At 38.2% G+C, this 26,615-nt stretch overlaps 1 protein-coding gene across 1 annotated transcript in view; it reads right to left on the reverse strand.

Annotated features, from left to right (window-relative positions):
- The window catches only part of prkcea (protein kinase C, epsilon a), a 73,035-nt gene that overhangs the window by 32,024 nt on the left and 14,396 nt on the right, over positions 1-26,615 (reverse strand). The window contains exon 2 of the mRNA XM_057825601.1: positions 3,199-3,262. Within this exon, the coding sequence (XP_057681584.1) occupies positions 3,199-3,262 (64 nt within the window). The remainder of the gene's footprint in view (positions 1-3,198; positions 3,263-26,615) is intronic.

Consider the following 26,615-nt stretch of genomic DNA (forward strand, 5'->3'; position numbering starts at 1 on the left):
AACACTACAAACTTTCTTTAAATAAAGGACTACTTATGTTTGATCATTGATAGGCATGTAAAAAGCTCTTCTAATGCTCATTAGCAGCAGCACGTTAGCTGCACTTTTTACATTCTCCGAAGCCGGGGAAGGGAAATGACATATGTCCGATTTAGGTGTCATAAAATTTCGTTCGGGAGGTGCGACAGTAAAGGTGAAGTCGACAGTTTTGACCATTATGGAGTAATTTTGCCATGTCGTCCTGAATAAATGCATTTTTATTATTTCATATTCCATTCAGCACAAGACTGTTATTTGTCATGACCATGCCATTTATTTAGCAATTGGGGAAAATACTTGGATAAAAAGAATATCCTGTAAAATATTGAAGAAAAGAGACAGAAACACTGACATTTTGCCGCTCTTTTCGTCGCGTTTTCCTCGTTGTGAATAGTTCCCCCTTGACGGGCTGACTGGTCCTTCTCAAGCCATTTATATAGCTATTGGGGAAAAATACTTGGATTAACAGAATATCCTGTAAAAATATTGGAGTAGAGAGACTGAAACAATGACATTTTGCGGCTCTCTTCGTCGCGTTTTCCTCGTTCTGAATAATTCCCCCTCAATGGGCTAAATAGTAAAACTGATGAGCCCAGTCTACCGCTGACGTCATCCACCTGTTGGGGACGCTAAAGCCCTATAATGGTAGGCGTGGCTAACCGGCAGATTAAAAGACTAATTTCTCGTCATCTGTGCTTTGCTAAATTGTTGTATATAGTCGAATCGTCTCAAAATATGATTCTAATTCACATAATAATGCCATTTAAGACTTTTTTTCTCGTGTCATATGCTCTTTAAATGCATACATGTCCATTTGTTGTGGTTTAGTACAATACGTTTATAGCACAGCCTCTTTTTGTCACTTTTTTCCCGCGAATTTAACCCAGCTGGAAGCCACTTCGTTCGGCTTCGTCTTCACGAGAACTCCGCCCACTTGGCTGGCTCTCGATCGATTCCACCAGTTGCTCAAGGAAACACCAAGTCTTGTTTTAAGGAGTAGTAGAGATTGTAATACCCTTTAATAGTTTCGGCGAAAGGAATCGTTTTTTTGTGGTTGTGGTGAACACAGTTCCACACAAACGTACATCGAGATTTCATTTAGCTTAGCTATTGGAGGCGCGAGACCCATTTTTCGAGTGTCCCAACTTCCAAGAAAGCGCATTTATCAAGGTTTCATCGGCCGTGACGTGTGTGTCGTGTGTGTCTAATAGTGTTGTATCGGTCGCGACCGATTCGTTCTTTTTGAACGAATTGTTTGGGTGAACGAGACCGAACTAATCACCATCTGCACTGATTCGTTCTATGAAGTTGGGGCTTGTTCGCTGCGTGGGAGGGCGTTGAGCAAGCGGCAGCGTCTTCTGACATCGCACACAACCAATCAGACGCCAGCCTCATCGCGGGCAGGGTGGGGAGCGGAAACCGAATCAGGGCGTCTGTCACTCACTTCCACGTGTAGCCAATAAGCAGCCAGCGTGCAGGCAGGAGGGCAAGACTGAGTTACGTCACTTCCCGCTCAGTGACTCGGTCCTCCGGTTCCTGACCTAGCTTGCTGCTAACTTGACTTTGCAGTAACGCGGTGAACGAGTCAAAAAATGAAAGGAAATGACTTTGTCACATATTTGTTAATGTGGAGCCTATCAAATGCTGCTCAAACAGACAAAAACACCACACAAACCTAGCGAGCATGGTTTAGTGTACTACTTTTCTCAACAGACTCGGGACTACATATAATGACATACTATCAAATTTACAGTAGTTTAAAACACTTTCGCGGGTAGCTACGAGGCAAGCAAAAGCTAAGCTACGGTCGCGTGACGGCAGTGCGAGGGGAGAGAACTGTCATTGTATGGAGGCTTCATGGCAGCGATATTTACCTCATAGGTGCACAGAAAAAAAGAACATTTCGTATGATCACCATAATACTGATTTGCAATGAAACTGTATATACATGTCAATTTTTTTCCCGACTGACATCATGAATGACATCATGAATGCTTTGAAATACCAGGAATTTTAAAATCAAAATCTGTTGCCCTCTGCCCGAAAGCTGAAGCTGGGTCGTCACTGGGCATTTCAGCAAGACAATGACCCGAAACATATGGCCAAATCTACACAGAAATGGTTCACCAGACACAAAATCAAGCTCCTCCCATGGCCATCTCAGTCCCCAGACCTCAACCCCATTGAAAACCTGTGGGGTGAGCTAAAGAGAAGAGTACAGAGGAGAGGACCCAGGTCTCTGGATGATTTAGAGAGATTCTGCAAAGAGGAATGGCTGAAGATCCCTCTTTCTGTCTTTTCCAATCTTGTGAAACATAATAGGACAAGATTAGGTGCTGTTTTGTTGGCAAAAGGGGGTTGTACAAAGTATCAACACCAGGGGTGCTAATAATTGTGACACACATTATTTGATGTCAAATAATTATTTCTTTATGTGGGATTTTTTCCCCACTGAATATATGCACTTGTATTGAAGGTTGGATTTTTCTCTTTTTTTCTATTAAGGTCCCATATTATTTAGAAAAAAAATATTAGAAGCTAAAAAACACATAATTCTTATAAATCCAATAATTACGGAGAGCACTGTATCATTAAAGCGATGTTCTGTCATGACAGAGCTCAGCTACTCTCAAGTTTAACCAGTTTGCATTATTTTATTGCAATGTTTTTCCTTATTCAGATTTGTTTCAAGACTACAGTTCGACTTCACTTTGATGGTTAATGCAGTTATTGCAATTTTGTTGTTTTATCACAATAGATTGGTTTATTTACATTTCATTGTGATTGCACTTTAGTTTACATATCTAAATGTTCAGATATTAGGATTTGACTGACGCAAAATAACATGCTTTTCTCTCAAATATACTGTTATAATCATTTGTTTCAGATGTACTGTAATTATTTTCTGTATAAAAATTAATTTGGTGTTCAAAAAGTCTTTTTTCCAAACTTGAGTCTTGAAAAAGAAGGGGTCGTTTTATAATCAGGGCCGTCTTATATTCGGGCCGATACGGTAAATAATTTGCTGACTAACAAAATGATGCGAAACTAATATTTCACGGGAAAAAAAACAGGAAAAATAGATTTTTCTCAGGTTTTTTAAAGCATCTTCCCTCCTAGATAGTGCACCTTTGTGTGTGTGTGTGTTAAGTGTCTCACCTTCAGTGGAAGATCCAGACAGATCGATCACCACGTAGACCTTCCCCTCAGGCTCTAAGTCAATCTGGACAAAAGAAGAAGGAGGAAAAAAATTAGTAGATGTGTTATTTTAGATAGATGTAGAACAGGACTCTTTGTTAACATTAACACTGGCTGCCATTAACGATAGATGTCCGATCTGTTTTGACTGGGAGAGGCTGGCAGCGATTATTCGCTGCCAGCCCTCCCAGTCAAAACAGATCGGACGTCTATCGCCGTCAATGGTTGCTTTCAAAACAGCTTTTCATCTAAAAACACTAAATCAAGCCAGAGCGCTTGAGTGTGCGATTAACAGGAGAGATTAAGACCCCAAACGTTATAAAAGACAGCATCTGACCGAATTATTCAAGCCCTTATGACATCATCCCCTTACAATACACATGCAATTACACAGATTAGAGTTGGGAGAGGGGGCGGGGCATGAGAAACGAGAGGGTGAATTTAAAAAAAAAAAAAAAAAATCTTTGGTTAAGCTCCGGGAACGGCCGCAGATCCTCTTACGCAAGCGGGCCGACTCGCGCATCCGACAGGCGAACAAATATGAGACAGCAAAAAATTCATATTTATATCACACTGGCGCACCATGGTACGTCCCGATTTTTAGTGGCAATTTTTTTTTAAAAAAATCAGCGATACGATTATCAGGTTTTGTTTTTTTTTTAGATTTCATTTTTATACATTAGCATCCACACTATTAGGATTGGGATTTTTTTCGTCCACACGCTAATCCTTCAACGCGGCTTCTTGCGTAACGCGGCGGGTATCAAGCAGAATTTGGTGTGATGCCTTCAGGTTCTTGTTGGCTCGGGAATTCTCGCCAATCGTCGAAGAAAGTGTTTTTGCCGATGAAATGTTGAATATCTGTACAGACGGCAGGTCAAAAGCAAATTTGTAGTGGAAGATTTTCACAGGTGCCAAACCAAAGGGACAGATTCAGCCCATCACATGATTTTGTGTCGTGTGTGTGTACTTTTTTTTTTTTTTTTTTTTTTTTTAATTCTGCAGGTTTTTTTTTTTTTTTTTTATTTTTTTTATGATTTATGATTTTAATGAATGCTTATTTTAATTAGAGCATTTAAAAAAAAGAATACTATTTTTCCCTGTTTTGTTTTTTAAATATGGCGGAAAACACAGACAAGACTGAAAAAGCAGTTTCTGCTCTTGCACCCCTCTGTAAAAGAAACTGCTGTATTTTAAGCCAAAACAACTGTTGCGTTTGATAGAAAAATATGTCTATATGCTGCAATAGCACATTCATGGCGCATGAAGCCCCCGAACTATTTTTAATTTTTCCGTTTTACCCTGAAAACCCCCGTTTACAGACGTCGCGCAACCGCTTTTGTTTCAATCTAGCCACAAAAAGAATTATATTTATTATTCAAAATGTCTGTCATTTTTAGCTTAGCATCATTAATTGATGTCTAAATTTTAGTTTAAAAAAAAAAGAAAAGACTAAAGAATTATTCACTCACATATTTTAAACTTTTAAACGGATTACGTCACAATGAAAAATTTGGCGTCTGTAAAAAAAGTCACGGATATCAACCTCATTACTATCGCTTAATTGTATTTTTTTTTGTTACGGTTGCATTTTCCCCGATATGTTAGATGATAAATAATTGATCCAAACAAAAAAAAAAAAATGTTTAAAAGGGTAACTATATGAAAAAGAAAATCTAAACCACTCCTTGTTGTCTGCGATTTATGCATCGCGACCCTTTGTTATATCACCATGTTTCACCCATAAAATAAAAAAAAAATCCGGCTGTGGCCATTCACAGCTGTGTCTTGACTCTCAGTGATACAGTGCCTTGCAAAAGTATTCGGCCCCCTTGAATCTTGCAACCTTTCGCCACATTTCAGGCTTCAAACATAAAGATATGAAATTTAATTTTTTTGTCAAGAATCAACAACAAGTGAGACACAATCGTGAAGTGGAACAACATTTATTGGATAATTTAAACTTTTTTAACAAATAAAAAACTGAAAAGTGGGGCGTGCAATATTATTCGGCCCTTTTACTTTCAGTGCAGCAAACTCACTCCAGAAGTTAAGTGAGGATCTCTGAATGATCCAATGTTGTCCTAAATGACCGATGATGATAAATAGAATCCACCTGTGTGTAATCAAGTCTCCGTATAAATGCACCTGCTCTGTGATAGTCTCAGGGTTCTGTTTAAAGTGCAGAGAGCATTATGAAAACCAAGGAACACACCAGGCAGGTCCGAGATACTGTTGTGGAGAAGTTTAAAGCCGGTTTTGGATACAAAAAGATTTCCCAAGCTTTAAACATCTCAAGGAGCACTGTGCAAGCCATCATATTGAAATGGAAGGAGCATCAGACCACTGCAAATCTACCAAGACCCGGCCGTCCTGCTTCCAAACCTTCTTCTCAAACAAGGAGAAAACTGATCAGAGATGCAGCCAAGAGGCCCATGATCACTCTGGATGAACTGCAGAGATCTACAGCTGAGGTGGGAGAGTCTGTCCATTGGACAACAATCAGTCGTACACTGCACAAATCTGGCCTTTATGGAAGAGTGGCAAGAAGAAAGCCATTTCTCAAAGATATCCATGAAAAGTCTCGTTTAAAGTTTGCCACAAGCCACCTGGGAGACACACCAAACATGTGGAAGAAGGTGCTCTGGTCAGATGAAACCAAAATTGAACTTTTTGGCCACAATGCAAAACGATATGTTTGGCGTAAAAGCAACACAGCTCATCACCCTGAACACACCATCCCCACTGTCAAACATGGTGGTGGCAGCATCATGGTTTGGGCCTGCTTTTCTTCAGCAGGGACAGGGAAGATGGTTAAAATTGACGGGAAGATGGATGCAGCCAAATACAGGAACATTCTGGAAGAAAACCTGTTGGTATCTGCACAAGACCTGAGACTGGGACGGAGATTTATCTTCCAACAGGACAATGATCCAAAACATAAAGCCAAATCTACAATGGAATGGTTCAAAAATAAACGTATCCAGGTGTTAGAATGGCCAAGTCAAAGTCCAGACCTGAATCCAATCGAGAATCTGTGGAAAGAGCTGAAGACCGCTGTTCACAAACACTCTCCATCCAACCTCACTGAGCTCGAGCTGTTTTGCAAGGAAGAATGGGCAAGAATGTCAGTCTCTCGATGTGCAAAACTGATAGAAACATACCCCAAGCGACTTGCAGCTGTATTTGGAGCAAAAGGTGGCGCTACAAAGTATTAACGCAAGGGGGCCGAATAATATTGCACGCCCCACTTTTCAGTTTTTTATTTGTTAAAAAAGTTTAAATTATCCAATAAATTTTGTTCCACTTCACGATTGTGTCCCACTTGTTGTTGATTCTTGACAAAAAAATTAAAATTTTATATCTTTATGTTTGAAGCCTGAAATGTGGCGAAAGGTTGCAAGGTTCAAGGGGGCCGAATACTTTTGCAAGGCACTGTACATGCTACATGGAGTTTTTGGATCGAAACAAGGTAAGTACGCGATAATATCTCGTTAAAATCCTGGCGTCTTTAATTCTGCTCTCGCGTGTTCTCGCCTCCAATTAGGGTTTTGCTGTTTAATTTTTTTTTTTTTTTTTTTAAATGCCTTCCTGTTCAAAATTTTTGTTCCCCCAGAAAATTTAGATTTTAAGCTTTCCAATGATGTATCACACATGCATTTCGGACAATTTTGAAAGTTGGCCAAATTGAGGGTCTCAGAGTGGAACTTCAAGTCACCTGAGTGTTTTCTGCCATATACATATACAGTGGTATGAAAAAGTATCTGAACCTTTTGAAATTTCTCACATTTTTGCATAAAAGCAGCATCAAATGTGATCTGCTCTTCGTCAAAATCACACAGATGAAAAATCTGTGTTTTAACTAAAAACACCCAAACATTTATAGTTTTTTTTCATATTTTAATGAGGATAGTGTGCAAAAAATGAGAGAAGGAGGTGAACCCTCTGCCCTCTGCGTTTGGTAAAAATTGATTTCAATTATTCCTCAATTACTTAAAGTGCATGAGACACGAAAAAGCATGTTTATTTCATAATACACGCGGTATTTTATGCTCCTGAATGATATGGACCGCTTGGGTGTGTGTGGAAGCGATCGCTATATTTTTTTAGTTTTTTTTAATCCCGCGCCATGAAAATGAGTGACTTCCGGCTTCGGTCTTGCATTAAGGAGGGGGGCGCTTTGACGTGTACGGTAGAAGACGTCCTCTTCACTATACAGTGTACTGTTGTGTATGAGGACGAAGGATTCAGCTGATTTTGCGGATTAATACGTTTATTTTTCGCATCACGCCAGCCAAACGGCTGCAGAAAAATCTTGCTTTATGAGGGAGAGAAGTGTGCGCCTTTTTAGAGTTACAAAAGGTTCCCATTCACCGTGGATATTGGCCAAGCCCTACTACTAGGGTTGTTCCGATCATGTTTTTTTGCCCCCGATCCGATCCCGATCGTTTTAGTTTGAGTATCTGCCGATCCCGATTTTTCCCGATCCGATTGCTTTTTTTTTTGCTCCTGATTCAATTCCAATCATTCCAGATACTTTTTCCCGATCATATACATTTTGGCAATGCATTAAGAAAAAAATGAATAAAACTCGGATATATACATTCAACATACAGTACATAAGTACTGTATTTGTTTATTATGACAATAAATCCTCAAGATGGCATTTACATTATTAACATTCTTTCTGTGAGAGGGATCCACGGATAGAAAGACTTGTGACTTTGTATATTGTGACTAAATATTGCCATCTAGTGTATTTGTTGAGCTTTCAGTAAATGATACTGTGGCCATCCCAAATGCATGATGGGAAGTGGAACCATGACTGTGCAACGTGCTAACAATTGCTAGATCTTCTCTGCTTTGGGAAATAACATAAGGCGTTAAGACAATGATTAATTGCCACCTTGCTTCCCCAAATTGCTTCCCCAAATTGCTTCCCATGATTTTTCTAATCATAGAGAGAGGGATTGCAAGGCTTTAGCCAATGAATAAAAGGCTCCAAAGGCTGCCAAAGTTAACTCTATTCATTTTGCGCTGCCTTTTATCTCTCTATATAGGTAAAACGGCGTCATTACAGATTGAGCGCGACAATGAGTGAGAGGGTCATGCAGCGCATGCATTAACTGCGTTAAATATTTTAACGTGACACATTTTTTAACAAATTAATTGCCGCCGTTATCAGGATAAATTTAATAACCCTACCTTAAGCCTAAACTAAAGACTCTGGATGAGTGTAACATATTATGTCTGTGACATTAAATACAATTAGAAAACGATTTAATTAAAATATATATATATATATATATATATATATATATATATATATATATATATATATATATTAAAAAAGGTATGGCCGATACTTTTTTGCCGATTCCGATACTTTGAAAATGACGTGATCGGACCCGATCGATCGACATCTATACCTTCTACTGTGGGACCATTGGACTTACGAGGAAGTGAGTAAACATCTTGTTTTGTATTATGTCAAATATTAATACAGCGATTACAAAGTAAACACTACAAACTTTCTTTAAATAAAGGACTACTTATGTTTGATCATTGATAGGCATGTAAAAAGCTCTCCTCAAGCACATTAGCTGCACGTTAGCTGCACAACAACTGCAGCCGCCCTCCTCCGGGGAACGAACTGTAAATTGCTCTCCGCCGGGCGGTTTGCCGATCCGCAAAGACATTCGACAAACCCAGTCATCATGTCAAATAATCCGGGCTAGTTATGTGCGATTTTCCGCTTCAAAGACTTTGAAACATCACTCGGTTCGGGTTAGCATGTCGGCTAGCTGTCACGCCTCTTGGTTTGTTTACATTCTCCGAATCCGGGGAAGGGAAACGACATATGACCGATTTAGGTGTCATAAAATATCGTTCGGGAGGTGCGACAGTAAAGGTGAAGTCGACAGTTTTGACCATTATGGAGTAATTTTGCCATGTAGTCCTGAATAAGTGCATTTTTATTATTTCATATTCCATTTAGCACAAGACTGTTATTTGTCATGACCATGCCATTTATTTAGCAATTGGGGAAAATACTTGGATAAAAAGAATATCCTGTAAAAATACTGAAGTAAAGAGACAGAAACAATGACATTTTGCAGCTGTCTTCATCGTGTTTTCCTCGTTATGAATAGCTCCTCCTCGACGGGCTGACTGGTCCTTCTCAAGCCATTTATTTAGCTATTGGGGAAAAATACTTGGATAAAAAGAATATCCTGTAAAAATATTGGAGTACAGAAACTGAAACAATGACATTTTGCGGCTCTCTTCGTCGCGAGTTCCTCGTTCTGAATAATTCCCCCTCAATGGGCTGCATACTAAATCAGATGAAATCGTGACTCCGCTGACGTCATCCACCTGTTGGGGATGCTAGAGCCCTATAATGGTAAGCGTGGCTAACCGGCAGATTAAGAAGACTAATTTCTTGTTATCTGCGCTTTGCTAAATTGTTGTGTATAGTCGAATTGTCTCAAAATATAATTCTAATTCACATAATAATGCTATTTAAGACTTTTTTCTCCTGTCGTATGCTCTTTAAAGAGTAATTGAAACCAATTTTTACCAAACGATTTCAGTCACGTGTGCGTCCAAACACTGATGAGTGGTTTAAGGCTGCTCTGCCTACTATAAAACATACACCTGGTAAGAATTGTCTTGATGCAAACAACGACAGAAGGGTGAAAATATGTGAGTCGTCACATTTAATATTTTGTGCCCCCCCCTTTGGCAGCAATAACTTCAACCAGACGCTTCCTGTAGCTGCAGATCAGTCTGGAACATCGCTCAGGACTAATCTTGGCCCATTCTTCTCTACAAAACTGCTGTAGTTCAGTCAGATTCCTGGGATGTCTGGCATGAATCGCTGTCTTGAGGTCATGCCAAAGCATCTCAATAGGGTTCAAGTCTGGACTTTGACTTGGCCACTCCAGAAAGTGTATTTTGTTCTTCTGAAACCATTCTGAAGTTGATTTACTTCTGTGTTTTGGATCATTGTCTTGTTGCAGCATCCATCCTGTTTTTAGCTTCAACTGTCTGACAGAAGGCCTTAGGTTTTCCTGCAAAACTTTTTGAATTCATTATTCCAATCATGATTGCAAGTTGTCCAGGCCCTGAGGCAGCAAAACAGCCCCAAATCATGATGCTCCCTCCACCATGCTTAACGGTAAGGATGAGCCATGCATTATTCTTTGACATATTTACGTGACATAAATGCTAACTGCACAATTTTTTATTTTTTTTTTCACCAAGAATCAAGACTGTTTTACATCCATATCTATTAAGAATTCAGGGATTTAAGCATTTATTCACGAGAATTTTCACCGGAAAAGCTCTGGTTAGATAAGGTGGGCCACATTGACTGACAGACTAGCATGGTACTTCGACATATTTACGTAAAATAAATGCTAACTGCACTTTTTTTTTTTGCTTTTAACCAAGCATCGAGACTGTTTTACGTCCACATCTATAAAGAATTCAGGGATTTAAGCATTTATTCAAAAGAATTTTCACCGGAAAACCTCTGATTACAAATGGCGGCCGCCACATTGACTGACAGACTAGCATCGTTCTTTGAGATATTTACGTAAAATAAATGCTAACTGCACGTTTTTTTTTTTTTTGTTTTTTTTTTTGCTTTTAACCAAGAATCTAGACTGTTTGATATCCATATCTATAAAGAATTCAGGGATTTAAGCATTTTTTCCCAAGAACTTTTACCGGAAAAGCTCTGTTTACATATGGCGGCCGCCACATTGACTGACAGGCTAGCATGGTACTTCGACATATTTACGTAAAATAAATGCTAACTGCATTTTTTTTTTTTTTAGCTTTTAACCAAGCATCGAGACTGTTTTACGTCCACATCTATAAAGAATTCAGGGATTTAAGCATTTATTCATAAGAATTTTCACCGGAAAAGCTCTGTTTACAAATGGCGGCCGCCACATTGAGTGACAGGCTAGCATCATGCTTCGACATATTTACGTAACATAAATGCTAACTGCACATTTTTTTGCTTTTAACCAACAATCGAAACTGTTTTATGTCAATATCAATACAGAATTCAGGGATTTAAGCATTTATTCACAAGAATTTTCACCGGAAAACCTCTGTTTACAAATGGCGGCCGCCACATTGACTCACAGACTAGCATCGTACTTCGAGATATTTACGTAAAAGAAATGCTAACTGCAAGTTTTGTTTTTCCTTTTAACCAAGAATCGAGACTGTTTTACATCCATATCTGTAAAGAACTCAGGGATATAAGCATTTTTCACAAGAATTTTCACCGGAAAAGCTCTATTAATCGGCCCCGCACCCAGTGTCCTGTCAATATCATTATGAAGTCTATGGTTGAGCAACTCTTGGCATCACTGGCAAAGAAAAAAAAATTGATATGTAGAATAGAGAGGAAAAATGTAACAACTCTTGAGTAGCCCAAAGTCGCGGAGTAAGAGTGGCGTTTTTTCTTCACACATCAACTCAAGTAAAAAGTATGTCTTAGTAAAACTACTCTTAGAAGTAAATTTTTCTCAAAAAGTTACTCAAGTAAATGTAATGGAGTACATGCAACACGTTACTACCCACCTCTGCTACACACACAAAGAGTACACAATCATCTTCAACAGACGAAAACAAGACTCCAGTTTTCACGCTAAGCAGCTATGAAGAAGTCGCACGTGAGGGTGCTGGAGGCCTCAGCTGACATCATGTTCTTTAGTTGAGACACAAACTCACACACATTGAAACACAGTCCTTGGCCTGACTACAAACGTTGGTAAGAGAGGCCTGAAGAATCTTGTTGGCCTCATTAATCTTCTTAGTCTAATTAGGAAGCAAATACAAGCAGGAGGAGACCTTCACAAACCCATGAGTCTATCAGTTGCACAATAGAAAACAGTGATATTTTACTTGTTTCACTCATTTACTGTCATTGACAAGTATAATGGACAATTATATGTTTTCACATGGAGGGTCTGACGCTGCTTCACTGCGAATTTCAAGTTTGGAAACAATTTTACTGCTGTACAATTGCCAGCAGATGGTAGTGATGCAGCATTTTAGAGCTCCGCCCACTGTGTGATTTGACATGAGAGGTTCCGAGGGAGAAGTGGATTCATTTTGTAAAAGCTAGCACTTTTCAACTGCTTTCTACTCGAGAATGGAAAAAGTAGTCAAATGTGTGATAAATTTGGGAGATTCATTTTTCTCAGATCACAATACAGTAGGGTTGTTCCGATCATGTTTTTTTTTTGCTCCCGATCCGATCCCGATCGTTTTAGTTTGAGTATCTGCTGATCCCGATATTTCCCGATCCGATTGCTTTTTTTTGCTCCCGATTAAATTCCAATCATTCCCGATAATTTTTCCCGATCATATACTACATTTTGGCAATGCATTAAGAAAAAAATGAATAAAACTCGGACGAATATATACTGTACATTCAACATACAGTACTGTATTTGTTTATTATGACAATAAATCCTCAAGATGGCGTTTACATTATTAACATTCTTTCTGTGAGAGGGATCCACGGATAGAAAGACTTGTGACTTTGTATATTGTGACTAAATATTGCCATCTAGTGTATTTGTTGAGCTTTCAGTAAATGATACTGTAGCCATGCCCCAATGCATGATGGGAAGTGGAACCATGACTGTGCGTAGTCTTACCAATTGATATATCTTCTCTGCGTTGGGAAATACCATAAGGTGTTAAGATAATGATCAATTGCCACCTTGCTTCCCCACATAGCTTCCCATGATATGTCTAATAATAGGGAGAGGGATTGTAAGACTTTAGGCAATTAAAAAAAGGCTCCAAAGGCTGCCAAAATTCACTCTACTCATATTACGCTGCCTTTTATCTCTCTATACAGGTAAAATAGCGCCATTACAGATTGAGCGTGACAATGCGTGAGTGGGTCGTGCAACGCATGCATTAATTGCGTGAAATATTTTAACATGATACATTTTTTTAAAAAATTATTACCGCCGTTATCGGGATAAATTTGATATCCCTACATTAAGCCTAAAGACTGTATGAGTGTAACATATTATGTCTGTAACGTTAAATACAATTAGAAAACGATTTAATGAAAATATATATATATATATATTATGACATATGTCGTGATCGGACCCGATCGATCGGGACATCTCTACAATACAGTATTAGGCGTTTCTTGAAAAATGATTGAAAATGTTTATGAAAATACTATTTTTTCGGGGGCATGTACAAATAAATTAAGTTATGAACTCAAATTAACTGATTAGCTGCCACTGACGTTGAATCCAGTTTAAACTGGGAGGGAGTTAATATTCGTATTAATTTTTGTTTATATACGGCGGAAAACACAGATAAGGCTGAAAAAGCACTTTCTGCTCTTGCACCACTCTTTAAAATAAACTGCTGTATCTTAAGCCAAAAGAACTGTTGTGTTTGATAGAACAATATGTCTATATGCTGCAATAGCAGTTTCATGGTGCATTATGCCCCCGGACTATTTTTAGTTTGGCCGTTTTACCCTGGAGACCCCCGTTTACTGACACCTTGCAACCACTTTTGCTTCAACCCAGCCATAAAAAGAAGGTAATTATATTTATTATTCAAAATGTATCATTTTTAGCCAACAATCATTAATGAAGTCTAATATTTAGTTGTTAAAAAATGACTTTATAAAATTATCGACTCGCATATTTTAAACTTTTAAACAAACTACGTCACAATGAAAAAAAGTGTCTGTAAATGGCAATCTACCTCATAACTATCGCTTAGTTTTTTTTTTGTTTTTTTTTTTTTTTTGGTTGATGTCGCATTTTCCCCGATATTTTAGATAACTGATCCAAATAAAGAAAAATTGAAGTTTAGAAGGGTAAATATTTGAAAAAGAAAATCTCGACCACTCCTTGATGTCTGCTATTTCTGCATTACGACCCTTGTTATATTACTGTGTTTTACCCATAAAATCCCCACAAATCCCGGCGATGGATGTCCGATCCATTTTGAACTGGAAGGGGCTGGAGGCCATCATAGGATTGGACGTCCATCGCCGTCAATGGTAGCAAATACATGAATTGCTTGATTTTTCCTCTCCATTTTAACACTGTGTCACGCAAACACCAACACACACACAAACGCGCCATATGCGCTGCAGACAGGCCACTCAAAGCGCGCATTGTATCAATCGTGTGCTAGTGGCTGGCCGGCTGGCCCCCCCACTCAGACGGCGGCCCCCGGAGGAACGTTTAGTCTCGTTGACAAGCCGCCTCCCACATCCATCTGTCACATGACACGTTTGGCCGCGACCGGCGCGCTCGCCTGCTCGTGTATGCGTGCCAGCCAGTTAGTATTTGTTTTGCGAGATGCCGACAAACACACTAACAATACCGCCGACATGAAAATACACACGTGGATAGAGAATATATTCACACATGACTACACACATGGACACTGTAAAAAAAAAAAAAAACACAAGAAAAAAATCCTATTAATCATGCTAGTTAAGCTTTTAGATAGCCATAACACAAATTATTTAGTTCTCTTAGATCACTTGTTTTGAATATTCCGAAATGATTTTATCAGGTTAATATTGTGAACTTGATTAAATTAGTCAATCTAGCTTGAATGATTAGGTTTGTGCGCCGTGCTTAAATTTCTGAGCTAAAATAACATGAGAGGATAGGTTTTGTGTACTTAAAGGTGCTATAAAATGGTGACCATGTCAAAAAATGCAACTGCACCAATGTAATTTTACACGTACAGTTGTGGTCAAAAGTTTACATACAGAACATAATGTCATGGCTCTCTTGAGTTTCCAGTTATTTCTACAACTCTGATTTTTCTCTGATAGAGTGATTGGAACAGATACTTCTTTGTCACAAAAACATTCATGAAGTTTGGTTCTTTTATGACTTTATTATGGGTGAACAGAAAAAAAGTGATCAAATCTGCTGGGTCAAAAATATACATACAGCAGCGCTAATATTTGGTAACATGTCCCTTGGCCATTTTCACTTCAATTAGGCGCTTTTGGTAGCCATCCACAAGCTTCTGGCAAGCTTCTGGTCGAATCTTTGACCACTCCTCTTGACAGAATTGGTGCAGTTCAGTTAAATTTGATGGCTTTCTGACATGGACTTGTTTCTTCAGCGTTGTCCACAAGTTCTCAATGGGGTTTAAGTCAGGACTTTGGGAAGGCCATTCCAAAACCTTAATTGTAGCCTGATTTAGCCATTCCATTACCACTTTTGATGTGTGTTTGGGGTCATTGTCCTGTTGAAACACCCAACTGCGCCCAAGACCCAATCTTCGGGCTGATGACGTTAGGTTATCTTGAAGAATTTGAAGGTAATCCTCCTTCTTCCTTATCCCATTTACTGTCTGTAAAGCACCAGTTCCATTGGCAGCAAAACAGCCCCACAGCATAATACTACCACCACCGTGCTTGACGGTAGGCATGGTGTACTTGGAGTTAAAGGCCTCACCTTTTCTCCTCCAAACATATTGCTGGGCATTGTGGCCAAACAGCTCGATTTTTGTTTCGTCTGACCACAGAACTTTCCTCCAGAAGGTCTTATCTTTGTCCATGTGATTAGCAGCAAACTTCAGTCGAGCCTTAAGGTGCCGCTTTTGGAGCAAGGGCTTCATTCTTGCACGGCAGCCTCTCAGTCCATGGAGATGCAAAACATGCTTGACTGTGGACACTGACACCTGTGTTCCAGCAGCTTCTAATTCTTGGCAGATCTGCTTTTTGGTGATTCTCGGTTGAATCTTCACCCTCCTGACCAATTTTCTCTCAGCAGCAGGTGATAGCTTGCGTTTTCTTCCTGATCGTGGCAGTGACAAAACAGTGCCATGCACTTTATACTTACAAAAAATTGTTTGCACTGTTGCTCTTGGGACCTGCAGCTGCTTTGAAATGGCTCCAAGTGACTTTCTTGACTTGTTCAAGTCAATGATTCGCTTTTTCAGATCAATGTATGTATATTTTTGACCCAGCAGATTTGATCACTTTTTCTGTTAACCCATAATAAAGTCATAAAAGAACCAACCTTCATGAATGTTTTTTGTGACAAAGAAGTATCTGTTCCAATCACTCTAGCGGAGAAAAATCAAGAGTTGTAGAAATAACTGGAAACTCAAGAGAGCCATGACATTATGTTCTTCACAAGTGTATGTAAACTTTTGACAACAACTGTATAGAATGAATTTTGCAAATAAATCTGGCTGTTTTTTGCCATTTCATTGTTATTCAACAGGGAACACCCACTTTTTTTCAGTAATTCTGGTTGTCACATCACAGCCATAATTGATGAGCATCTCCAGCTTTTTAGGGCTGCGCTAGCTAGTATATGTTGACCAGCGTTGTTTTCGTCAACGATGACGATAACGAAAATTTTTCATCAATGACCAATTTTATTCATGACGATGACGAGCTAAAAACATGTCTTTGGAGACTAAAACATCACGAGATAGATGCCAGATTTCGTCTGACGAGATGAAATTCGGCCATAGTTTCCGTTCACAATGTGTGAGATTTTCTTATCGTATGTCTAGTTAGCACGCATCATAGCAGTGTTTGGTCGTGTCACTCATGTGACGTGCTGCACCATACACACACCCTTACTTTCCGGCCGGTGAATAAACACGTGTCCTCTCCAGGCTCCAGACTTTTGTGAAACACATATCAGGTGCTACTTGGTAGGTTTTGTTTTATTATTTTGGTTAGATATGCCATGTTGCTTTAGAATTTGAAGGTCTGTATTGAGTAGTGCTCCAACGATTAATTAACTCAAGTAATTCGATTAGAAAAAAGATTTGAATTAAAATTTTGCTGCTTCGAGTATTCGTTTAATTAAAGTGGCGTTGTAATGGTTTGTTTTGAAATTGTTTGCATTTAGTTTTATTGATTTGGGTGGATACACTGCCCTCTAGTGGCAACATTGAATATGACATAACTCATTTCACATGGCTGAATCCAGCTGCTCCCTGTTAAGACCAACATAAGCGAAGTTTTCATTTGAGCTAATGTTTTTTTTTTAATGCATTCATAATTTAGTTTGTAGGTATATAAAGTCGTTTTTTTGTGGGAATATGTGTTTGAACCAACCGTTTAGAGCAGGGGTCTCCAACCCAGTCCTCAAGGCCCACTGTGGGTCCTGGTTTTTGTTCCAGCTGATCCAGCAGAGACAGTTGAACCAATGAGGCTTCTGCTAAAACAAGCCACACCTGACTGCAATCAACTGATTGCACTTGTAAAACACCGGATTGGAAAAAAATTGTTGTCATCTTGTTTGGTAGGAATGAAATCCTGCACCCACAGTGGAACTTTGTGGAATAGGTTGGGGACCCCTGGTTTAGAGCACTGTTAAAAAAAAATTTAAGTTAGCATTTTATAGCATTTAAGCTAGCGGACTTTTGCTATTAAGTTAGCCAGTTGTTCTTTAGTTGTACTTAGATCCTCATTTATTTATTTGATTTTTTTTTATACCGTTTGAGGCTCAGCTCAGGTATCTCAATTTTAGATGTTCCTTATCCGATTACTCGATTATTCGAACTAATTAGTCCATCGATTAATCGACTACTAAAATAATCGATAGCTGCAGCCCTAGTATTCAGTGATCATCATACACTAAATGTAACTTGTAGTGTTAGCATAGTGTTCGCGTTAGCATTCAGCGTGGCGAGTGTCGTCTTAAATTGTTTGCGTTCCTGAGTTTAATTAAATGAAAATAATGTACTGTTTTCCTTCTGAGTGTATATTATCATCACAAAGATGGTGATATCCTTTTAGACTCTACAGTTATACGCTCAGCTGTCAATGTTCATTCAAAATTGTTGGAAATCTTGTGTTTGTTTGTTTATTCTTTCACTGCCTAAAACCTTTGAAGTTTATAGACGCATTTTGAGTAATTGTCGACTAAAATTAGACAAAATTTGTCTAAGTTTTCATTGATAAAAACTAGATGACGACAAACATACGTACAGTATATATACAAACATACAAGAACAGATGAAATTACACATAAACAAGAATTAACGTGCACAACGCACACTAAAACCACACAAATGTGAGAATCCACATTCCACATTGTGAAATCCAGGTCATTCCAATGCTTTCCACACTTTCTGATGCAAGCGCATCAGAGAAGCTACGTGTTGTGAGGCAGCATGAGCCTCATGCATTCTTAATGCAACATCATAGACGGCTAATAATGTAATAGGAGCTGCGCAGTGTGGCTAAACAAGAGTGAAGCAGAGACGCATTTGGGAGCTCTGATTAGGCGTGCTAGATAAGGCCGCGGCTCAAATGACCGTCGAGGAGAAGAAGAGGTCACCTTAATGTTGAGAGTGATACGACTGACCTTAGCTTGAAAATCACAAGAATATCTTACGGTGAACTTTTACAATGCGGTACATGTTAGCGATGATGGACGCAGTAAAACTTCATATTCATAATTCATATTTTTATCTGTTACATATTTACATTTTGTAATAAAAAAAACAAATACAGGGAAAACAGTAACAATTATATTTTCATTTGTTTCTTAAATTGGGCCATTAAAAAAAACACGCACACACAGGAAAAACAGGTAACTATTTTTTTTTTATTTTTCAAATGTTTTTTTTTTTTTTTATATATTTTGTGAAAATGATTTTTTTTTTTTTGCATTTTTAATTTAAAAAAGAAATATTCATATATAATGTTATATATTTGCATTTTTAGATTTAATAAAATGGGGAAAAATGGGGATGATTGTTGACTTTTTACTTACCGTAATTTTCGCACTATAAGCCGCACCTGACTATAGGCCACCACCCAACAAATTTGACACGAAAACGACATTTGTTCATCAATAAGGCCCACTGGACTATAAACCGCAGCTGTCCTCACTGTATTATGGGATATTTACACCAAAAGATATTGTGACATCAGGCGGGGACAGGTAGTGGAGGGCCGTTACATTCCTTTTCCAGAGCAGAAGAATCAAGTCAAAATGGCCGCCAGCCTAAAGACTACAATTCCCAGCATGCCGCACAACGCAGCCAGGTGTGGCTGCTTAAGCCACCTAATTGCAGCTGGCCTGGAGGACAAGATAAAAGACGACCAGATGAAGCAAAAGGGGAGGCGTAAGGAGATTGACAGAGAGACTTGGAAGAAAGTATTTTGAGAAAAGACCTAAGTTGCCACTTGTAAGACATTTTGAGTATTTTGATGAGAACAGACCTAAGTTGCCATTTTTGAGACATTTTAGTTGATTGTTTGCTTTGTTACTGTTTGTGCCACATTTGGGCCTTTTTCTTTTGGGGAAACCCGCTGGTTTTGCTGATTAAAGAACTGTTTGGTTGGACACATTGGTGTCTCAAGCTGCTTCCTGGCCAGGCCTAACTCGTGTGCGGTCACAATATTAACCGGTAACATTATTTGACAGCGGCATCATACGACTGTCATTAGACCAAATGAACCACCATGAAGCTTTGAACCAACTGGCTGCAAAGCTTCACTGCATCAAGAAGCTTCATTTCGCCATCACTGCTCCCTTGGGGGAGGCACTCAACCTCTGCTGCCACCTGCTGTCAATACTGTTGTCGTCCAACATGCCTCCTAGCATGCATTGCAACGCTACAGGTGTAAATAACAAAATTCATGTTTTGTGCTAATTATTTCTTGAGTTACTGTTCCAGCTGTTTCTTTAATAGCTAGTTATGCTATTTGGTAACACTTTATTTGACAGTGGTGCCTTAAAACTGTCATAAAACCATCATAATTATGATATGGCACTGTCATGAGGGTTAATGAATGCTTATAACTGATGTCATTTAGTGTTATCTGTAAAGATGTCCCGATCGATTGGGATGCCGATCGATCGGGTCCGATCTCGTCATTTTCAAAGTATCGGAATAGGCAAAAAAATATCGGACATGCCTTTTTAAAAAAATTTTTTTTATTTAAATCGTTTTCTAATAATATTTAACCTTCCAGACAAAATGTCTTACACTCACCCAGAGTAGTTTTAGCTTAAAGTAGGGCGATCAAATTTATTGCGTTATCGGCGGTAATAATTTTTTTTTAATTAATCACGTTAAATAATTAACACATGCGCTGCACGACCCATTCACGCATTGTCGTGTTCAATCTATAAGGACGCCGTTTTACCTATAGATAGCGGTAAAAGGCAGCGTATAATGAGTAGAGAGAATTTTGACAGCCTTTGGAGCCATTTTTATGTGGCTAAAGCCTTACAATACCTCTCTCAGCAATTAAAAATTACGTGGGAGGCAATGTGGGGCAGAAAGGTAATAGTTGATCATTTTCTTAACACTCTATGTTCTTTCCCAACGCAGAGAAGATATATCAATTGGTGCCCCTACGCACAGTCATGGTTGCACTTCCAGTCATGCATTTGGGCAGAAGTTAAATGGCTGCAGTATCATTTACTGAAAGCTCAACAAATACACTAGATGGCAATATTTAGTCACAATATACAAAGTCACATTTATCCTTTAAGAATTACAAGTCGTTCTATCCGTGGATCCCTCTCACAGAAAGAATGTTAATGATGTAAAAGCCATCTTGAGGATTTATTGTCATAATAAACAAATACAGGACTTATGGACTGCATGTTGAATGTATATATTCGTCCGAGTTTTATTCATTTTTTTCTTAATGCATTGCCAAAATGTATATGATCGGGAAAAATTATCGGGAATGATTGGAATTGAATCGGAAGCAAAAAAAAAGCAATCGGATCAGGAAATATCGGGATCGGCAGATACTCAAACTAAAACAATCGGATCGGGAGCAAAAAAACATGATCGGAACAACCCTAGTTATCTGGCAAATTATCTCACTTTTGAATGGACATAAAAGATCCGAGCTGGACTTAAATGGAATTAGTGACGTAATTTGACGGATGACACTTGATGACATCTGTCATAAGCATTCAGTAATGCCCATGATAGTGTCATGTCATAATTATGACGGTCATATGACACCGCTGTCAATTATAGTGTGACCTATTAACCAAATAAATCAACAAATAAGTCGCACCGGACTATAAGGTGCAGGATTCAAAATGAAGGAAAAAAGTAGCGGCTTATAGTCCGAAAATTACGGTATTTAATTTTTTTTTTTTTTCTTTCTTTTTTTTTTCAAAAATAAAACAAAAGAAAACGGCATTGATCTTTTAATTTTTGAAATGTATTTTTTAAATATATTTTGTGAAGAAAACTTTCAATATTCTTCGATTTCTGCAGTACAAAAAATGTATGTTATTTTACCAAAAACAATGGAAGTCAATGCACAAGAATTTTCAAAATAAAACAAAAGAAAACGGCATTTATATTTTAATTTTTGAAATTTATATCGTAAATATATTTTGTGAAGAAAACTTTCAATATTTTTCGATTTCTGCACTACAAAATTTTTTTTATAAATTTTATTTTACCGAAAAAAACGGAAGTCGATGCACAAGAATTTTCCAAATAAAACAAAAGAAAACGGCATTTATATTTTAATTTTTGAAATTTATTTTTTTAATATATTTTGTGAAGAAAACTTTCAATATTCTTCGATTTCTGCATTACAAAAAATGTATATAAATTTTTATTTATTGAAAAAAATGGAAGTCGATGCACAAGAATTTTCCAAATAAAACAAAAGAAAACGGCATTTATATTTTAATTTTTGAAATTTATTTTTTAAATATATTTTGTGAAGAAAACTTTCAATATTCTTCGATTTCTGCATTACAAAAAATGCATATAAATTGTTATTTATCGAAAAAAATGGAAGTCGATGCACAAGAATTTTCCAAATAAAACAAAAGAAAACGGCATTTATATTTTAATTTTTGAAATTTATTTTTTAAATATATTTTGTGAAGAAAACTTTCAATATTCTTCGATTTCTGCACTACAAAAAATGTATATAAATTTTTATTTATCGGAAAAAAATGGAAGTCGATGCACAAGAATTACTTTTGCCGGCTACACAAAATGATATGGGAGGCCAGTTCTGGGCCCTTGAGCCGCCAGTTTGACACCTGTGCCCATAGAGAAATAAACCATTTTAAGCATTGTCTTCAGAGACGTTTAATTTAAATAACTTGGACATACAATATTGTCAGTGGCAGTCAAGCAGTTCACCCTGACAAGGTTAACAAGACACTGTGATGGAAACAGTGGTGCGTTCAAGTGTTGACACGATGATAGTAAAGAGGAAGAAACTAGCACCCGGAACCAACATACTCATATGAAGCCGCAATATGTTAACACCTGCGAGTCAGAGTAAAGCGCTACTTCTTCTTTTCCAACTAAAGTGACTACAAACCACGACGATATTGCAAGAAAATTGTGAACGAGGCAGCAACACAATTCCCCGTTTTTTGGACATGCTAAGATTTTTGGCTGGTTTCAGCCTCCTACACACACGCACACTCTTTTAAGTGCTACCGTGTAATCCCGATGACAGCAAATACACCACAAGACGTGGGTGCAAGATGTTGCCAGGGGAAAAAGTGAGGGGAAAAAATTAAAGAAATTAAAGCATCTGGTTTTAGTAACCATAGTAGCTGGTTTTGTAAGTAGCCAATTTGACGCCTGATTTTGGTAGCACCTGTTTTGGAACGTAGTGTCTGGATTGGTAATGGGTTCTTGTAGTAATGGATTTAAAATCTGATTTTATGAAGTATTTTCGTTGCATTTTAATATAACTTCATTTGATAGCTGATTTTGGTAGTGCCTTCATTGGTAATACATGGTTTTGTTAGTACCTGGTACCTAGTATATCAGACATGTCCAAAGTCCGGCCCGGGGGCCAAATGCGGCCCTCGGTCAAATTTCATCCGGCCCCCAGCCTCTGTCATAATAATCATTAACATCTGGCCCGCATAGACTTAATATATTGGTCAGCATTACTGCTACCAGCATATGAAGTAGCTTACACACTAAATGCTGCTCCTCATTTACCCACTAAAAGGAAGCAGCACTCTAAGCTCATTACCCCGTGTGACCATTTACTCCCAATTTCCTAAAATGGCGACAATCAACAAAAACTGTTGACTGCGACGGCCAATGCTTCAGGGATAGGTGGAAATTGGACTATTTCTTCACTAAAATCCACAACAGCTGTGTCTGCTTCATTTGCAAAGAGACAGTGCGCTGTTTTTAAATAGTTCAATGTTAGGCGATATTACCAAACAAGACACGCTGACATGTACGAAAAGATTACAGGGAAGAAACGAGAAATTGAAGCAACTTGAAGCTAGTTTAATTTTACAGCAGCATTATTACATTACATATAACAGCAATATTTCGCAAGAGCCCGAGAGTCGAAAGAACGCCACAAAGGCTAGTTGTGAGATTGTTGAAATTATTAATTTTTAAAAATTAGGGCCGCAGCTATTGATTATTTTAGTAGTTGATTAATCGATGAACTAGTTAGTTCGAATAATCGAACATGAAAAATTAAAATACCTGAGCTGAGCCTCAAACTGTATAAAAGATAACTAAGGATTGACAAAAGAACAATGGCTAACTTACATAGCAAATGTCTGCTAGCTTAAATGCTATAAAACACTAACGTTTTTTCTTTTTTTTTTTACAATGCTCTTGACAAATCGTTCAGACACATATTCCGACAAAAAAAAAAAAAAAAACTGCTAAATATACCAATAAACTAAATTACGAATGCATTTTTTAAAAAATGCATGAAAAAATTATGTTGGTTTTAACATGGAGCAGTTGGATTCAGCCATGAGAAATGAGGCAGGCTAGAGGGCAGTGTATCACTTTAATTAAACGAATACTCGAAACAGCAAAATTTAATTCGAATCTTTTTTTTCATTTATCGAATACTGGAGTTAATTGATTCATCGTTTCAGTACTAAAAAGTTTCAGCACTAAAAAATAAATAAATAAAGCAAATGTGACACACAGAATGGCTTGCAAGCAATTCCTTAAATACATTGTTTTACATAAAGGACGTCAGCCAAGGTCGGTTCTCCACATTTTTACCACACCAAATCTGGCCCCCTTTGCAAAAAGTTTGGACACCCCTGTAGTATATCATCGTGTGATGTTTTCTAATTTGGCATTTGGTTTTAGTAGTGACTGATTTAGGGCTACAACTAACGTTTATTTTTATAATCGATGAATCGCCCTATTAATAGAACGATTAATCGGATAAATGTCACTTTTTCAATTACCTTCATTGTTTAACTTGAGGCGTGTTGTAAGTAACAATGAAGGAAAAGTCCAATTTTAAAACACACCCTCTTGTAAGACAATTTACAGTTTGAATGGGAGTTTGTGTTGAGACTCTAAGGCAGGGGTGTCCAAACTTTTTGCAAAGGGGGCCAGATTTGGTGTGGTAAAAATTTGGGGGTCCGACCTTGGCTGGCGTCCTTTACGTAGAACGATATATTTAAGCAAATTTTAGCAAGCCATTCTGTGTGTCACATTTGCTTTATTATTATTTTTAATTAATAATTTCAACAATCTCGCAACTAGCCTTTATGGCGTGCTCCTTCGACTCTTGTGCTCTTGCGAAATACTGCTGCTGTAAAATTAAACTAGCTTCTAGTTGCTTCAATTTCTCGCTACGCATTATCCCTGTAATCTTGTTGCACATGTCAGCGTGTCTTGTTTGGTAATATCGCCTCACGTTAAACTCTTTAAAAACAGCGACTGTCTCTTTGCAAATGAGGCAGACACAGTTGTTGTGTATTTTAGTGCAGGGGTTTTCAACCCAGTCCTCAAGGCACACTGTGGGTCCTGGTTTTTGTTCCAGCCGATCCAGCAGAGACAGTTGAACCAATGAGGCTTCTGCTAAAACAAGCCACACCTGACTGCAATCAACTGATTGCACTTGTAAAACACCAGATTGGGGAAAAAGTGTTGTCATCTTGTTTGGTAAGAATGAAATCCTGCACCCACAGTGTGCCTTAGTGGAATAGGTTGGGAACCCCTGTTTTAGTGAATAAATAGTCCAATTTTCACCTATCCTTATCCACTGATCCGTCGCAGTCACTGTTTTGTTGTTGTTGCTGATTGTCGCCGTTTTTGAAAATTGGGAGTAAAGGGTCACACGGGGTAATGTTGCTTAGAGTGCTGCTGCCTTTTAGTGGGTAAATGAGGAGCAGCATTTAGTGTGTAAGCTACTTCATATACCTAAACCACATACAACACCTTTGGAGGAAGCTCAAACTCCGCGTTTCTCAGCGACAGCCCAGAAACCTGGTGAAAAACTACAGGAAACGTTTGACCTCTGTAATTGCAAACAAAAGCTACTGTACAAAATAATAATACAGTGGTACCTCTACATACGAAGTTAATCCGTTCCAGGACCTTGTTTGTAAGTCGAAATGGTCGTATGTCGAGCAGGATTTTCCAATAGGAATATATTATAATTCCATTAATTCGTTCCATAGCTCAAAAACCTACATTAAATCCCTAATAAATACTGCTGGTACTATTACAAATTGCAATTACACATAGCAAAACAAATAAATTATAAATAAAAATGTAATGAATCGGGTTATAATGTGGCGGACGTTTTATGTGCTACCTGAACGCACCGCGGGGCTGACGTGCCAGAGACAGAGAGCGGTGAGCTTGAGAGTTTCACTTTCACTTTTAATGTTTTCTTGAGAACACCATCAATTGCAGCACACAGTAGGTGTTTTGTCTTGAATAAGTTGTGAAATAAATGATAAAAACGTGGCGAATCTGGCAATTTATATGGAGATGTTACCACAATAAGAATTGTCAGCTTAATTTATAAAGACTGGCGAACGATGGTCGGAGGAGGACTGTGGAGATTTATTGTTTAGCCATTTCACGGACGCCCAGCCCACGCTCATATTTTTCAATCATTTGCATTTTCATTTAGAAGGTAAGCGTCAACTTTTTCCTTGTTTCACCACCTGTAACAACCTTTTTTTGAAACCTGTGTCGATTTGTCATACAAGAAAATCCGTCGTGCATTCGTCTGCGGTGCTGCCATGCCGTCGTATTTCGAGCTTTTCGTCGGATGTAGAAACAAATGGCGAGTCAAATTTTACGTCGGATGTCGAAAAGATCGTGTGTCGAAGCGATCGTTTGTCGAGGTACCACTTTTGTTTTCTCAGGTGTTCAAATACTTATTTGCAGCTGCATCACCAAAAAAATCATACATTGTGATTTCTGGATTTTTCCTGCAAGATTATCTGTCTCACAGTGGACATGCACCTACGATGAAAATTTCAGACCCCTCTACGATTTCTAAGTGGGAGAACTTGCAAAAGAGCTTAGTGTTCAAATACTTATTTGGTAACACTTTACAATAAGGGTCCCTTAATTTGTTAATGCATTTTTAG

This window comes from Corythoichthys intestinalis, chromosome 21, assembly GCF_030265065.1.
Source record: "Corythoichthys intestinalis isolate RoL2023-P3 chromosome 21, ASM3026506v1, whole genome shotgun sequence".
NCBI lineage: Eukaryota > Metazoa > Chordata > Actinopteri > Syngnathiformes > Syngnathidae > Corythoichthys > Corythoichthys intestinalis.